The sequence below is a fragment of the Dama dama genome, chromosome 12 (genome assembly GCF_033118175.1).
Source record: "Dama dama isolate Ldn47 chromosome 12, ASM3311817v1, whole genome shotgun sequence".
NCBI classification, from domain to species: domain Eukaryota; kingdom Metazoa; phylum Chordata; class Mammalia; order Artiodactyla; family Cervidae; genus Dama; species Dama dama.
The window spans coordinates 93,288,944-93,305,136 of NC_083692.1; the positions used below are offsets into that span (position 1 = coordinate 93,288,944).

Genomic DNA, 16,193 nt, shown 5'->3' on the forward strand with positions numbered 1-16,193 from the left:
GCAGTCAGATCCTCCATCTGGGTGAGGGTCTTGGTTTCTACAGGACGACTCAAAGATGATCTATATTCCTTCAGGAGGAAGAGTCCTGGGTCTATTACCCTAATCACTTACTACTTGAGTCTGCGCTTTGAAACTGGGGAAAGGCCTAGGAAACTAACCCCCCCACCCCCCTTTTTTTCCAACAAGAAACAGGGGACATGGAGGGGCTTTTGTATCTGGGAAGTCCCCTCAGGGCTTTAATCCCTGCTTGGCTTTAATCCCCCCTCCCCTTTCTTTGAGACTCCTTAATCTTGAGGGGGAACAGGTATAGGAAAAGAAAGAAAAGTTATACAGAGAGGTGAACCATCAGCCTGCCAGAGGAACTTGGTTTAGGGGGACTCAGTTTCAAATCTGCCAATGTTTTCCACAGTGAACACGTTTTTATTTCAAATAAGGAAAAGATAATACACATTTCTTTGAAAAGAACATGAGGCCACCCATTCCTTTGGTGGGTCTGCGTGACACAGAGGTTCCGGACTCTCTGTGGGGCTGCCTGGCTAACATCGGCTGAGTCTGGCCTTGAGAACACCCCGCTGAACGGACAGGAGAGAGTGAGGCCTGGGGGCCGGGGTCAGAAATTCCGTGAAGCGGCGAGGCAGGCAGGAAAAGGCACAAGTAGACACAAGCAGGAAGCCAGGGCAAGAACCCAGGGCGTTTTAATGAGGCTGTTAAACCCAAATCAAGAAGACAGAGAAGAGAAAACAAGTTGGCAGGGCCAGGGATGCACTCTGCAGATCAGTCAGGCCTCCAGGCTGCGCACCTGGGGGATCTTTCTGCCTGGCTCCTGATCTATGATAGAACTTCCGACCTGCCTAATTCCCTGGCAGGTAATGACAATCTTTACACCAGCAATGCTGCTCTATCTGCAGCTAGGATATAACTGCCGAGGACATCTTGGTTCATTTTCAGCATCACTTCTAATCACGCAGTGAGGGCAAACCCACTGTCCTTATGAAAATGCGCTGCTACCCAGCTTCCAAAAGAGTCTGGTCCAACAGAACAGAATATCAGCCTCATTTGAGGAACTGACCACATGCTAAACCATGGCAGGAAAGGGTTTTGATAGAAAACAACTAGATACACCTGAGACTTCTCCATGCCCTATTAAGGAGCACCCTGGTGGCTCAGAGGGTAAAGAATCTGCCTGCAATGCAGGAGACCTGGGTTTGATCCCTGGATCAGGAAGATCCCCTGGAGAAGGAAATGGCAACCCACTCCAATAGTCTTGCCTGGAGAACTGTATGTACAGAGGAGCCTGGCGGGCTACAGTCTATGAGGTTGCAGAGTTGGACACGACTGAGGGACCTACACTTTAACTTTCATAAAATGTTTATAACAGAGAAAAGTGAAGGAGAGTCTCCCAGGGAATGCTGTTTATTAACTGAATATTGCTTTTCAAGATCCTGCCTTTAAAATTCCTACTTAAGGTCAGATCTGGTGAAGAACATTCGGCAGGAATCCGCTCCATTAATGGAGACTTCCATGATGAGTAACTGAATACCTGAGAAAGACAGTCTAAATACTTAAGAAAAACATTTGCATGCAATTAGCCATGTGAGCAAGAAGTTGCCTTTTCTTTGTTTACCAAGTTGCTCAAGCCATTGTTCAAACTATGGCAGGCACACGTTTGTAAGCCTCCGTGCAGTTCTCCGTAACTTCCACACAACAGTGACATCACCAGAAAAGAACCTAGTGCACCATTTCTTTATAAGCTGCTTACATTAACACCTCAGGTGTGCATTTCAGGAAATCAGTGTTACCTTATAGACAGCAGGCTATAGATTGGGAGGTGAGCACCCTGATGCATGGGCTTCCGTGGTGGCTCAGACAGTAAAGAATCTGCCTGCAATGCAGGAGATGTGGGTTTGATCCCTGGGTCAGGAAGATCCCCTGGAGAAGGGAATGGCAACCCGCTCGAATATTCTTGCCTGGACAATCTATGGACAGAGGAGCCTGGCGGGCTACCATCTATGGGGTCACAAAGAGTCAGACATGACTGGGCAACTAACACTTTTCCTTCAGATGCATGGATATGATAATGATTAACTAATGGCTGGCTTAGCAGGTCACAAAGTGTTAAGTGATGATTCTAGGCTCTGAAAAGCATCTGACCAAGAATGCTGGGCAACGCATTTGATAGTATTCAAAGCATCTGACCAAGAATGCTGGGCAACGCATTTGATAGTATTCATCAAAATGAGCACTTGGGCACCAAAAGCTTTTAGAAAACCTAGAACAATGATATACTAGCCACATAAGAGGGGGTAAGGCATAGAAGCATTTTTTTTCCTCAGTTGTTCTAAATTACTAGAGTAAAAAGAAATAGTAGGATAGACACCTACATTTGGTCTGTATTTCAAGCAACTGTCATCTTCCAAAGAAATCTCTTAAGTACTGATGGCGTGGGGGAGTCAAATTATTCGACATAATCCAAAACCTTTAGTAATCCAATATTGCAATGAATTATATATATATATTATATATATATGTATATATATATATTATATGTATGTATATATATTATATATATACACATATATATGTATAATATATATATTATAAAAATCTTCTTTGGAGAGGAAGAAAGCCAGAAAGAAGTTAATATAAATCTCTAGGCTGAATACTCTGCCAGGAAAATGACTTTCAGTGATATAAACACGAGGCAGATGTTCTAAAAGAAATGTAAAATCTAATCAGACACAAAGTCTTTCAGTCATTACCTGTGTGCACTCAAGACAACGGCCACAAATTGGATTTTTAGAATCATTTTTGCGACCATCTAAAAATCACATTTCTTCCAATAAGGTAAGAAATACTCTGTGACTGGTAGAATCTCAACATTAAAAAAAATTCCAACCTAGGGATCAAATCTGGGTCTCCCACATTGCAGGCAGATTCTTTACCATTTGAGCCACCAGGGAAGCCCTTAAAAATATCAAGATTATCAAACAAATGCTTTAAAAATTGAATGTATCATGATTTGACTAATTTTAGTTTCTTATTTACCCTTATGGTACAAGTTCTACTGAACAAAAGTTCAAAAGATTTTTTTATAGTGAAGTTTATTAATCTACGCTAAGAACTGAGCCAAACTAATGATTTTAAGAGTATCACAATCAAATGTATGACCATTAAAGCTGCTCATTTGATATGTTTGTAAAGTAGTAGTAAAGTAGTTTGTAAAGTAGCTATATTTGTAAAGTAGTATAACTCAAGACAATGAAAGCACATTATTATTAGGTTCCTAGAAATTTCTCTAAAAATTTTCTCCTTATTATACTCACAGGTCTTTCATTCATTTTTCTGGTTTTCTATTTTGAAATGGATTAAAAAAACAGGAAAAATGTTTTTCAAGTTCAAATATTGTTATATGACAATTATCTTAATTTTTTACCAGCAAATTTAGAAATCAATCTTAAAAATAAAAGTTCAGATTATTATTATTTTTTTTTAAAAAGAGCTCTCTCTAAAAAGAGGGAGAAGAGCTCTTTCACAATTGAAACTGTGGTTTTATTTAAATTTTACTTCCTAGATAATTGTATTTTTTTTCCCCACCTCAGTGCATGAATGCAATATATCATTCTTGGTATGTTTTTCCGGTCATAGACATCTGTTGTTTCTGGGTAAAATATCTGGAAAACAAAAGAGGAAGATGTATTTATTAAGTGCTGCTTTTCACAATTATTTTAACTCCCCAAATGACCCTGTTTTGATTGTCCTTGCAGTTCTGTGTTTATTTAAATGAAGGGGAATCTCAGTTGTGCCTCATGTTTCCACGTGGACCAATCACTGCCATCTGGTCCCGGCCTGACAGCGCCTCCTAGTGGCTCAACGGAGATTCACAGTCAGCCCCTTCAAGAAGGCTTTGTCCACAGGGCTGGGTGGCAGCTTCACCCCAAAAGGCCTGAGCCCATGAGTCACTCTCGTGCCTGCCCAGAAGTCACCTGGCCTGAGAAGGGTGTCCTTTTGAAATTATTTTATTACACTGTTAAGAACTTAGCGACACAGTTCTGTAAACATGTATGTATATACACAACAATACACACATACCCATGTACTACTTTAAGGAGAAAAAAAAATCCATTTTTATTGATTAAAATCTGGACAGTAAAGTATAAAAGAAAAACACTTATAAAGCTACCTCCAGACTGTCACTATTAGCATTTTGGTATATTTTCTTCCAGTCTTTTATCTGTATGTCTCTGTTTTTTTTTTTTTTTTTTTACATTTATGTATGTGGGTATTTGAAAACCAAATTGCAAGTAATATAAGCCTGTTTAAAACTCTGATAGAGCATGACTGTTTTCCATTTCCTTCATTAGTCTATAAGAACATTATTTCTAGTGTAGATGCACAGGATTCTTTCATATTTTTGAACCATAATTTAACCAGTTCTCCATGATTGAACATTTTTTTCCCCCAATTTTGTCCCTATTATAAGTCACTACAATAAACATCCCTGCTTTTTCTGTGCACCTGATTAGTTCTTTTGGATAACCATCTATGAATGGCGGTAGTAGATTGAAAAAGTCTGAACACTAAAACTTTTAATGCACCTTGATACGCTTTTTGAGCTTGAAACTAAAAACCTAATAAGAAACAGATTTCAGAATACGGCACCAAAAATGAATAATTAGGATCGAAGCTTCTAAGATTAAGAGAAGCATATTGGCGTTACTTGCTTTCGGCAAATATTTTATAAAATTTGACATAAAAACTAAAACTGAGTACCATATGGTAGTACTTGATACTCAAGCACAGCTTTCTATTGGACACTGACCAAAGCTAAGAAAAAAGCAAAGTTTCTTGAACTATAAAATGTACAGTCACTGAGTGCGTCAAGAAATATCTATAGTCTATGAAATTTCAAAGGTCTTTCTAACTTTCTTTAACACATTTGCTGCTAAAGTATCAATGGGAAGAGGATTCCCAATCTAGAACATGACCAGGTTTAAAAGTTCTGTGTAAGCAGAGGACAACTGTAACGTCCCCTCTTCTTTAAAAAAGAAACTTTTATACTGATGTTTCTCTTGGAAAATCATTATGAATATGTCTTCCTTTATCAAGGAGATGGGACTGATTTACAGTTCACCAAAACATTTTCTTCAGCATTGTAACCCCAGTGTGCAACATGAAGCTGAGCACAGAGTAGGCAGCTCATATTGATACATGAAGGAATTTATTAATACATCTAAGTCAATTCAGCATACTGTTGGCTTCTCATTACTGCAATGTAATGTATCACTGATTTCATAATAAACATCAGGATTAAAATAGAATCTGTTGCATGGATCACTTGTTTGGCTTAAAATCAAAATAAATGTGGCCAACACACACACAACTTGAGAAGGTTTAAATCAAATCTTTCAAACATAATGAAATTATCCTAACTAACATATGCAGCCTCATACAGAAAAATGGCATTTTAATTTCTTTCTTTTTTAATCTGGTTACCACTCAACACCCTGCTAATACTCACTAAATCACAATTTAGAAATAGGAATTCTGTATGATAACTACCGCCCGGAAAGGAATAGCATTCAATATTCTCAACATTTTAGGAGAGGGGAAAGTAGTTTAATTAAAAATGGCAAAATAAAAAAGATCAACATTGACCATTGCGAGATAAAATGAACTGAGTTAAAACAGGTATTAGCACAAATGTATAAAAAATAGGCATTCATAATTTACCTTAAGGAATTCTTTGTTTTTGTTGTGGGGGTGTTTTTAATTGCAAAGCTGGATTAATAATAAAAACAACACAGACCTAAATAAGTCAGTAGCCTATCCTCTTGCTGGATCATTCTAAAATAATTTCTTTAAAATAGCTGGACTTATTAAGTAAGCAATTAAAAAAGGGGAACTACTGATACACATGGAAACCTTACGGATGGCAAGGGCATTGTGCTTAGTGAAAAAGTCAGTCTCAAAAGGTTACCGACAGCACAATTCCATTTCTATAACATTCTCAAAATGAGAAAACTGTAGAGATGAGAACAGATTAGTGGGCTGCCAGGAGACAGCGCTGGAAAAGGGATGTTATGTAAAGGCCAACCTCTCTGCAGTATCTGTATCTTGATTCTGCTAGTGGTCACAGAAGTCTATTCATGGATTGAACTACACCCGCGCGTGTGTGCGTGTGCGCACACACACACACACACATGAATGTTCACTGGTGAACAGTGAATAAAGTCTGAGTCTAGTTAACATTCATTCACCAACGCCAATTTAATTCTGTACTACAGTTATGAGATGTCACCATGAGGGGAGCCTGAATGAAATTTACACAAAGATGTACTATTTTCGCAACTTCCTGTGATGCTAAAATTATTTCAAAATCAGAAGTTTAAGAAATAGCTCTACAATTTCTATCACATGTAATTATTTTCTCATTTCCTCTGCTTGTCTAATCTGTCTCACAGGTGTAAGGGTATCTGCTCTTTGAATTGAACAAGTTCTGAATATTTGCAGAATGAGTTTTATTTGGGAGATCTATTTCAGGAGTAAGAGCTCTGACTCGTTAGCCATTAAACTTTAAAGTGATACTATGATTATAATAATATTTACTTTATCAAAATAAATGTATAATGATGATTTATAATGATACAATATATACCGATACCAAGAGACTTGGAATCTTAGGTATAAACAGCAATACGAAAGAGGGAGATGGCGCTTCTAAGTCAGTTATCTACCAGGCAAGGCCTGTTGTGACCTTGTTTAACTCTTCGCGGCCCCCAGCCTGAAGCCTTGCCGTATGTCACTTTTCGCCTGCTTTTCCGAATGTTTGTTCAGTCCTCGCGTTTCCCACTCCGGCAGCGAGGACACCTGCCGCGCGGGGGTGCCCGAGCGCGTCTCCGCGGCCAAGCTTACCTTGGGCAGCCCGACGGCCTCCATGGCTCTCAGCCACTGCACCGTGTTGTCCGTGTGCCGGAAATGAAGGCCCGACTTCTAAGGGAGAAGAGGGGACACGGAGACAGAGGTGAGAAAGTGACCGCGGCCGCCACTAGCACGGCGCTTCCAGTCGTGTCCCTCCCAGAACAGTGCCTGGGCGCGCACATACAGCGACCCGAAAGCAGGCGAGACTCTGCAGCACTCCAGCCATCTGGGACGGACCACTCCAGTGCCCAGAATTCACACGTTTGAGGCAGTCCTGAACGAGACTCCCAAAGACCATTTGCTGTCTAGCACGCCTAAGGATGTTTTATGAGCCATGTGTGCACATGCATGAGCACATGTGTGCCCCCCCTCCCCCATACAGTGTCAGGACTGCGGCAACCATGGCTGAGAGCAACAGTAATTTCAGGAAAAACAGGATTTTTACAAGACTAGATGTCTTTTGTGTGTGTGTGTGGTTTCTGGTTCTGCTAGATCACAGCTGTAATATGATTAATGTTTAAAAAAAAAAAAAAGATAATAATGAAAGAAAAAACCAAACTCGAAAGTGTAGAAAAATACAAAGATGAAAACAAAAAAACACTCCATGATTCAGAGCTAATTTTAGTGTTTATTCCTTCTATAATCTAATTCTACCCTTGGCCTTGTACAAGAAGCAAACTTTCAGCGGAAATATTTTACAAGACCTTTTTCTACCCATATAATAAAAATAGGCTCTATTTTCCGTTCTTATAGTTCTAATCAGCCAGCCATTATTTTATACAGTCTATAAATAAAATATTCTTGTTGCTCTCTTATGAAGTTTTACCAGGTATATACTGCTGACAGCTTTAAAATAATCGTATATATTTCATTAGTTAAATGTCTACCATAATGTTATATATCTTATTTTTCACTTTGAATAAAATAAAAAGTAACTACAGCAAGTTTCATCATAACTAACACCCAATGGTAGATTATCACATTCACAAAATCTAGCTCTTCCCATCTTCTGTGAGTTTCTACAACCTAATGGTTGATTTAACAGAAACTACTTTTCTTGCTGTTAGAAATTATAAAGCATGAGCAAATTAAAATTTGACAAATATTTATGCATTTTTGATAGTGGCCATTATTTACTGAGATTGGACTGTGTATGTCAAGCACTTTACATAAATTATCTCTAATTTTCCAAATACTCTGCAAAGTAGTTATTATTCCCATTTTTTTAAGAGATGAGGAAACCTAGGGGACAAAGATGAAGTGATTTGCCTCAAGTCAAACATCTGTTGAGGGGCTGAGCTAGGATTCAAGACTAAATCTCTGTGGATCTGAAAACCATGTTAGCACCCCCCAGGGCAGAGCATAGGGCCTACTGCCCAGGGGATTACTCTTCAGAGGAAAGAAATTAGTTAACTACTGTGAGATAACTAGAGGGAGAGGAGAGAATCTGAGGGGGAAGGGTATGCAAAAAGAGGAAAAGCCTAGAGAGAGTGCACCCAGACAGTTCACAGCCAGGCGGCAGTGTCTGAGGCTAACTCAGCATCAACAACGTTTGCAGAACACAAACGGTTCTCAGACATGGCCACTCTGTGAATGTGGAGGGCCAGAATGGAGACAATCCTCAGTCATGTCAGGGCTGAGGACCCTCAACACCATAAAGTGACTAACATAGTCCTCTTCCAAATAAGACGGGCGACTTATTTCTTGACTATGGCAATCTGGTCCCTAGTGAATCTTCTCACCTCCTAGATAAAAATTACCAAGACACCCAATTGATCCTACTTGCTGATAACACCATTAGTATTGGGCTTCCCTGGTGGCTCAGTTGGTAAAGAATCCACCTGCAGTGCAGGGGATCCCAGTTCGATTCCTGGGTTGGGAAGATCTGGTGGAGAAGGGATGGGTTACCCACTCCAGTATTCTTGGGTTTCCCTGGTGGCTCAGCTGGTAAAGAATCTGCCTGCAATGCAGGAGACCTGGGTTCAGTCCCTGGGTTGGGAAGATTCCCCTGGAGAAGGGAAAGGCTATCCACTCCAGTATTCCGGCCTGGAGAATTCCATGGACTCTATAGTCTATGGGGTCTATGGGGTCGCAAAGAGTTGGACACGACTGAGCAATTTTCACGTTTTAGACTTCTCTGGCGGCTCAGATGGTAAAGAGTCTGCTTGCAATGTGGGAGACTGGAGTTTGATCCCTGGGTCTGGAAGATCCCCTGGAGAAGGAGATGGCAACCCACTCCAGTATTCTTGCCTGGAGGATCCCATGGACAGAGGAGCCTGGCAGGCTACAGTCCATGGGGTCGCAAAGAGGTGTACACGACTGAGCAAGACTTCACTTTCATTTTCACTTTCCTGAGAACATCCCCAAGATAACTGGTCCTTGCTTCCCTAAATCCTTATTAGAATAGCTCAGTACAAGCTCAAATCTCTACTAAGCTCCTATTTCCTCTTATAGCTCCATGGGTATGCCTTTTTCCTTGGCTTTTTTTTTCTGAGTTTAAATAAATATAGTTTTGTTTGACCCTAGGTTGGTTTCTGAGAATCTTTGGTTGATAGCCTTGAACAATCCAAATTATGCAATAAAAACATCCCATCCATTTAGTGGTCTCATTAGCTATGTAACCTCAGGAAAGTTCCAAGTCTCTTTGAACCTTGGTTCCTCAGCCACAAAATGGGAATAGTGTGTTTCTTTGGGTTGAGGAATTTCTTGAGACTATACAGGGAACACTCAGTTGCAAAGTACACCTAAGTGCAATAAATGTTGGTTATGGTAATTATTATGCTACGAGACTGGGCTTGAAACTTTATTCACCTTTAAGGTCAAAAAAGTTCAGCACTTCATGTAAGAGGCACTGAAGGAAAGGGTGGTTATCTTGGTCATATTTCTATAGTAAATGACGTGACAGGTTTCAAATCCTTCATCCAATTTAAGCACCCGAGGAATGCTGACTTCAGAACCCCGTGCTCCATGTCTGTATATTTTAGAAGGAAGCTTCAGTGAGTGAACTATATTAACATCTTCAATCTACAGATTTACTTCAGTTAGAATAAAAAAGGTCTTCTAAAGAGGCTCAAAATAAACTTAGTCCATCATAACCATTTATAGTTTGTCTTTTCACCAGTCCCACACTAACAATAATATGTTAGAGTAGGTGCTACATCTATAGTCAAACTTAGTCAAGGGTTGTTATGGTCCACCTGCCTAACTTCTTTCAGGTATTAAACTAGAAAAGACATGCTGATTTTCTATTGCTGAGTTACTATAGCACCAGCAAATAAGAGTACTGCAGTTTAATTGAATAGATGAGGTATTAGGTAAGCCTTCTGTGGATGGTAACTTCTTATATATTAGGATCAAGGCAATTTAGAACTATGAGGTAGTTTGAAACCAGTAATTATTCTAATTTGCTCATTTTATACATGAAGAACCTGAGGGCCCAAGTATGTAAGACATTCGAGTTGACCTAACTTGTTGAGCTCAGGGTCAAGATTAGGTTGCAGAATTCCAACTCCTAGTCCAAATATTCTGGTCAATTTACTGCTTACGGAGCCTCAGAACAAACACCGTCTATAACAGTTACAGGGTGCTTACCTCTATCAGGCAGGCACTGGGCCAAGCGCCTGGCATAGATGACCACATTTGTTCCTCCCAATTTCTCTACAAAGTTGATTCTGTTAGTATTTTCCCACCTTAATCTCAAGAAACTGAAGCTCACAGAGTCAAAGCAAGTGGTGAAGTCAGATTCTGAAGTGTTTTGGTTCTGCAGCTCATACTACTGACCACTGTGTAAGCTTTCTCTGTCTAAGGCCCACCTAAATGTTCCATGAGCATTTGTTATAAATCTACAATTGTCAAGGCACTGTCCAGAATGACACTGCTGTGAGGCTAAGCAGACGGAATTCTCTCCAAGGAGCGCCCCCTTCTTCTTCCACTCCTCTTTCTCTTGGTCGTCCTAGTCGGCTTGGGAACCTTCCTCTGTGAAGCCCCACCACGGAAACCCTTCTGGCATCTGTACAGTCCATCCCGCTTCAGAACTGACCACACTCTGCATAGGTACCTCCCCCCATCCACCTCGCTGCCTTCTCTTCCGTCTCTCCACCCACTTCCAGTCCTTCTCCAGCATTCACCCTTCATGTCCCCTCTCGAATCCTCTTTACTTCTTGTCTCTCCAGGCAATGGTCAACTGTCCCCTGGGCGGTCCTGGTACGTATGGATGAGGATTGCAAGGATAAATGAGTTCTACCCTTTATGTATTTCTATCTCAGTACAGCTTTATCTTCTTTCCCTATAACTTTATTAAACCTTATTATATTGATGTATGCACCTATTAGAGCAGTGGTTCTCAAACCTTAGTAGTATGTAAGAAAAGAATCACCTGAGGTGATAGTTAAGAATGGAGCTTCCTGGGGCCCTGGCTAAGATTCTGGGGGAGGGCCCAAAAGTTCACATTTTTACACACACCCATCGTGGGGGACCATCGGAAGTCTGAGCATCACACTTAGAGGAGGAGTTTCAGCAAGTATTGAATAAAGGATTGAATAAAGCATAGAAGACAAGAAATGGAGCCCTCTGGCTTTCTAGAAAGTACTAGTTGGGACTTCCCTAGCACTCCCGAGGTTAAGACTTTGCCTTCCAATGCAGGGGGTGCGGCTTCAACCCCTGACTGGGGAGGTAAGACCCCACATACCTCATGGTCAAAAAACCAAAACATAATACAGAAGCAATATTTTAACAAATTCAATAAAAGACTTTTTAAATGGCCCACATAAAAAGCAATCTCTAAAACATAAAAAAAGAAACCACATGGGAGGTGGGAGGGGGGATTGGGATGGGGAATACGTGTAAATCTATGGCTGATTCATATCAATGTATGACAAAACCCACTGAAATGTTGTGAAGTAATTAGCCTCCAACTAATTAAAAAAAAAAAAAAGGAAAAAAAAAAAAAAAGGAAAAAAAAAAAAAAAAGAAACCACCGTCATTCATTCCTTTACCCAACAGCTCTTTGGGCCAGAACCTGAACCATTCACCACAGGCACAGCGGAAGAGACACGCAGAGTCCTTGCCTCCAGAACAAAATAATTACTACAGCGCAGTGCGGCGTGTCCACGTGTGCATGGCATGATCACGCAACTCAGACCTGGAGGGGGAGGTGGAAATGGTCGGGGAGAGAACACTCGTCACTGGAAGGTTTAACTCAGCACTGGCATAACTTTCTAAGCCTCAATTAACAAGGGGCCGAGGCTGCACACAACACGCTGGGAACAGTGAGGGCAGGGCTGCGTGAACGCTCCCATCGCTTCGCTCAAAGCCACGCGTGCCACGACCGAGGCCCTGGGATTCGGGACAGAGCTTCTCCTTGGGGACACACGGCCCAACAGGTGGGTCATATTTTATGGCCACAGTCCAGCAGACCCTGCAGAGCGTTCAGGCTCACTGAGCTCATGGTTTCCAGATGGCCCATCAGGAGACAGGCCTAGGTTAGCGAGTGTTCCCTTGTGTTTCAGCGTCTTTGCAGCCGTCCCGTGATTTAGGGCTCCTTGAAGAGGACCATGTGACAGGCTTTAGATCCGAAAAACACATGAACAGGAAGCTGTCTCCTGCCCACTAATATTTGTCTCCTTTCATTTTTGCAGAAGAAACAAAATAGCCTCAAAATACAAACTTACGATGACACAGCAAATCACCAACAATTCCCACTCAAGGACACGTTCAGGGATTTAATACAAGGAGAAGAAAAGAAAAGCCTCTTTTCTCCAGTGAATTACCAGAGGAGTAGTTTCCCTCTGCCCCATGATTCTCCCACGTCACAGCTGGCATCGACTCCCCTCCATCTGCCACCTCCCCTCTTTCCACGCCTCTCCTAAGATCCTTTCTTCTGTGCATCCCAGTTGGGGCTTGATGGGATGGGGGACAGTAACACAGATCACTTCCTTCTGTCACGATGTTTTGCTCAGGGATGTCAGCACATGTCCAGGTGCCCCAGATATTTTATTTTGTAACAAGAGATTGGAAATATTCTCCCTGTCCCCATCCCAAAGAGAAGTTGCTATGGATTCAAATAATAGGATCTCTGATGCCAGGAGGCAATGGTACCTGTTTAAGTTGCCATGACGGGTCCAGAGCCGAACTGGCAAGAGATACCTATATTCAAGGCGTATAATGTGCCAGGAGGGGAATTAGCCCCCCTGCAGCTCTGAGGTTCGCTTTCACTGAAGGTCTGTCTTTCTGGCCTGACTCTCCCAATCCACACATCAAAACAAAACACCCACAATCCCTTTCCAGGGAAGGCTGGAGCCCCTGACACTTTATCATCAAATCTATATGGCCGTTACAATAGATCTAGGTCTTGATAACAACCCATCACAGAAGCAATGAAAATAAAAGAAAGATCATGTTCTAAAATGTGGACAAATGTTCATTTATTTTGTGACACAGGGGATACAAATAATTTTTTTCTGAACTTTAAAAATATTCCTGAAAATTAAAAAAAGAAACTTTAATTTTGGCTGGCTAAATCATTTGTTTTGCTTAAGCCTTGCAAAAGGCTGGAAACTCACTCTAGGGAGAAACATCCAGAGTTAATAAACACATGACTTAATAAACTTATTTTAACATACGCAAACATATTTTTCATAACATTATTCAAGGCAGAGACTTTTGCTTCATTCCCTTTTAGATTAGATGATGAAAAGAGACTTGTCAAAAAAGATGTCAATTCATCTTGCCTGTTAGCCTAAATCATTACTCAGACATTTGCTCTGAATTCAATATACATATTTTAAAAATAAATTTTGTCTCAATAACAACTGAAGGGTAGTGTGACTCATGCCTTAAATGGAAAATTATTCTATTTTCAATTATACTTAATGTTATCCTTGAAATTTTAAGAGAAATAACTTTTTAAAACACTTGAAAATCTACAGATAAAAAAACACTGATATAACAAAAGCAAACACAGGATATTGAGAGAGCAAACAAACAAAAAAATCAAGTTTCAAAGAAGCTTTAGGAACTCTGACCTAAAGTGGAGAAGAGATCTCACATTCTAGAAGAGAAGAGCACACATTTAAAAATTCCTTTTTGAAGACACATATAATCAAGGTGTCTTTTAGGCTGGTGCTTACTTTTTCCTTCTTTACTTTTTAATGGAAATTTTCAAACATAAAACAGTAGACAGAAGAGTATAAAGAACTCATTAGCACCCATCATTTAATCTCAACAATTACAAACTCATGTCTGGTCTTGAATCTCTGTTAACCCTCTTCCCAATTATTCTGAAGCAAATCATAGATATATCACCTTACCTGAAAATACTTAAACATTATATCCATAAAATACCCACATTTTTTTTGGTAATAATACAGTGTTTATACTGACTGGTTGTTTATTTTGATTGTATTTATTTGTTTATTTTGATTAAGACTGGCGTTTATATTGGTTTGGTTTTCCTCCCTATATTCCTTCTCAAATTAGCTATGAAATAATTCATAAAATTAGCTGCATACAAAAAGGTTAGTCTCATTTTGTTTTAAACATCAAATGGAAAGGAGTTTCTGACTAGTCAATATTAGTACTTTTTTTCTTTTTCAATCACCTTGGCTCTAACTCTTTAGGGGCTACAAGTCTCCGCTGGGTACTTTACTTCTTGATGAGAATAAGGGGAGTAATAAACCGTGTTGGTGGTGAAGACAGGAGGGGTAGAGGGCCCCCACTTTTATATTTACCGGTACTAATAACATGACCTCTATGAAGGAATAATTCATGGAGGTTGGAAGTTGGAAGCCCCACAAATCAGAGGTCTCTCAGCCTCAGCCCAGAAACAGAAAAGTGCTTTGCTTTTAAAACTGCTGCTGCCTCAGGAATGATTATTAACAGGCTTCAAAGACCAAGGACCTTCCCCTTCCCCATACCCCTACCTCCCACAAAATCCTGATAGAAACACTAAAAGAAAGGAAAGGAAAGGAAAGACTGAACTTTCACTTTGAACCAGAGGCCAAAACCAATTAGATCTCAGTTACCTTATAGCGTGTTTGTTCCACATCATAGATCTTTTTCTCTGATACCATTTTGGGGGCAAAGAATTTGGCTAACTTTGCAAGGTAAACTCCGTTCCGGAGTCCTTCTTCCAGCTCTGTCGTTGGTGGCAATTCTTCAACTAAGCAGACTTCCATCCACCTAGAGGGATTAAAAGAGAGCAAAACAAATCTTAAAGTGAATCCAGTTTGGTATCTTTCTATAAATGAAGAGATGTGGTGTCTTACTATCTGTGGCAGGGACATTAACAAAGGGGGCGGGATCTGAAACATCTTTACCCGTCATAGACAGGAAGAGAGAACCTTCTGGATGGAACAAGGATTCAGAACATGAGAGGAACAAGGGGTTGACAAGCCCAGCAGCACTAAACTCACTACCGTGCCAGAGTTTGTTGACTTCACCTTTATCTGAGTCTCTGCCAAGTCTCTTAAAGAGGAAAAAGGCCAATCTGTGCTTGTATGGGTGGAATGAGTCTTGCTGACATTACAGAAAAAGCAATTCCAAATTTATGAGCCTTAGTGGAGGACGTTTTTGTAGGGGTTATGCCGTGGGGAGAGTGTAGTCCAAGGTGTGGTAAAATCTGCAGTTGCTCGGTCTGGAAATGACTACCAGCAGAGGCAGGAAGGCAAGGAAAAGCGACATTGAAATCCAGAATGCAGACACAGTCTTCTTTAAGACACATTCCTTTTCCCAATGCCAGCAGCTTACTACCACACGCTTTTGGGGAAGCCATTTTCTGGGTACTGAGAAAGTTGTTCAGAAAAAGATCAGATTCAATCTTAGGACACTCTGCCAGTATTGTAGAAAAGAAAGGACCAAGGTCATTACTGGCTCAAAGACACACAGTGGGAGGAGGACCAGGCCAGCTGACATTTCATGCTGGGGTGCAGAGAATCTGCCAGAGCTCACAGGAGTCTGTGCTTCCTCCCCAGGCTTGAGGGACTCTTCCCTACTCTAAGACCCAAGCACCGGGGGTGCAAGCCCTCACCTCTCTGCCACTAACTCATCACCACATCAGCAACTCTGAGTGTGAGCTCCACACCCAGACTGAGAGGCCCCTCAGAAGACCAGTAACACAGCAGCGCTGACTCCATCACACTTGGCAGGGAGGAGAGGGCTGCTCTCACTATTAACGACGGATCCGGATCCAAGCAGTGAACACTGTAAAACGTCTCAACTGCCTGTAGCTCTGGCCAACACTTTTTAAAAGCTCAGAGAGTCCCTAACAAGCAAGGAGT

General features: G+C 40.9%; 1 protein-coding gene across 1 annotated transcript in view; it reads right to left on the reverse strand.

The window, feature by feature from the left end:
* The window catches only part of IQGAP2 (IQ motif containing GTPase activating protein 2), a 298,400-nt gene that overhangs the window by 126,698 nt on the left and 155,509 nt on the right, over window positions 1-16,193 (reverse strand). The window contains exons 3-5 of the mRNA XM_061158141.1: window positions 14,940-15,096; window positions 6,913-6,990; window positions 3,595-3,671 (exon numbers count right to left, since the gene is read on the reverse strand). Of these exons, the coding sequence (XP_061014124.1) occupies window positions 3,595-3,671; window positions 6,913-6,990; window positions 14,940-15,096 (312 nt within the window). The remainder of the gene's footprint in view (window positions 1-3,594; window positions 3,672-6,912; window positions 6,991-14,939; window positions 15,097-16,193) is intronic.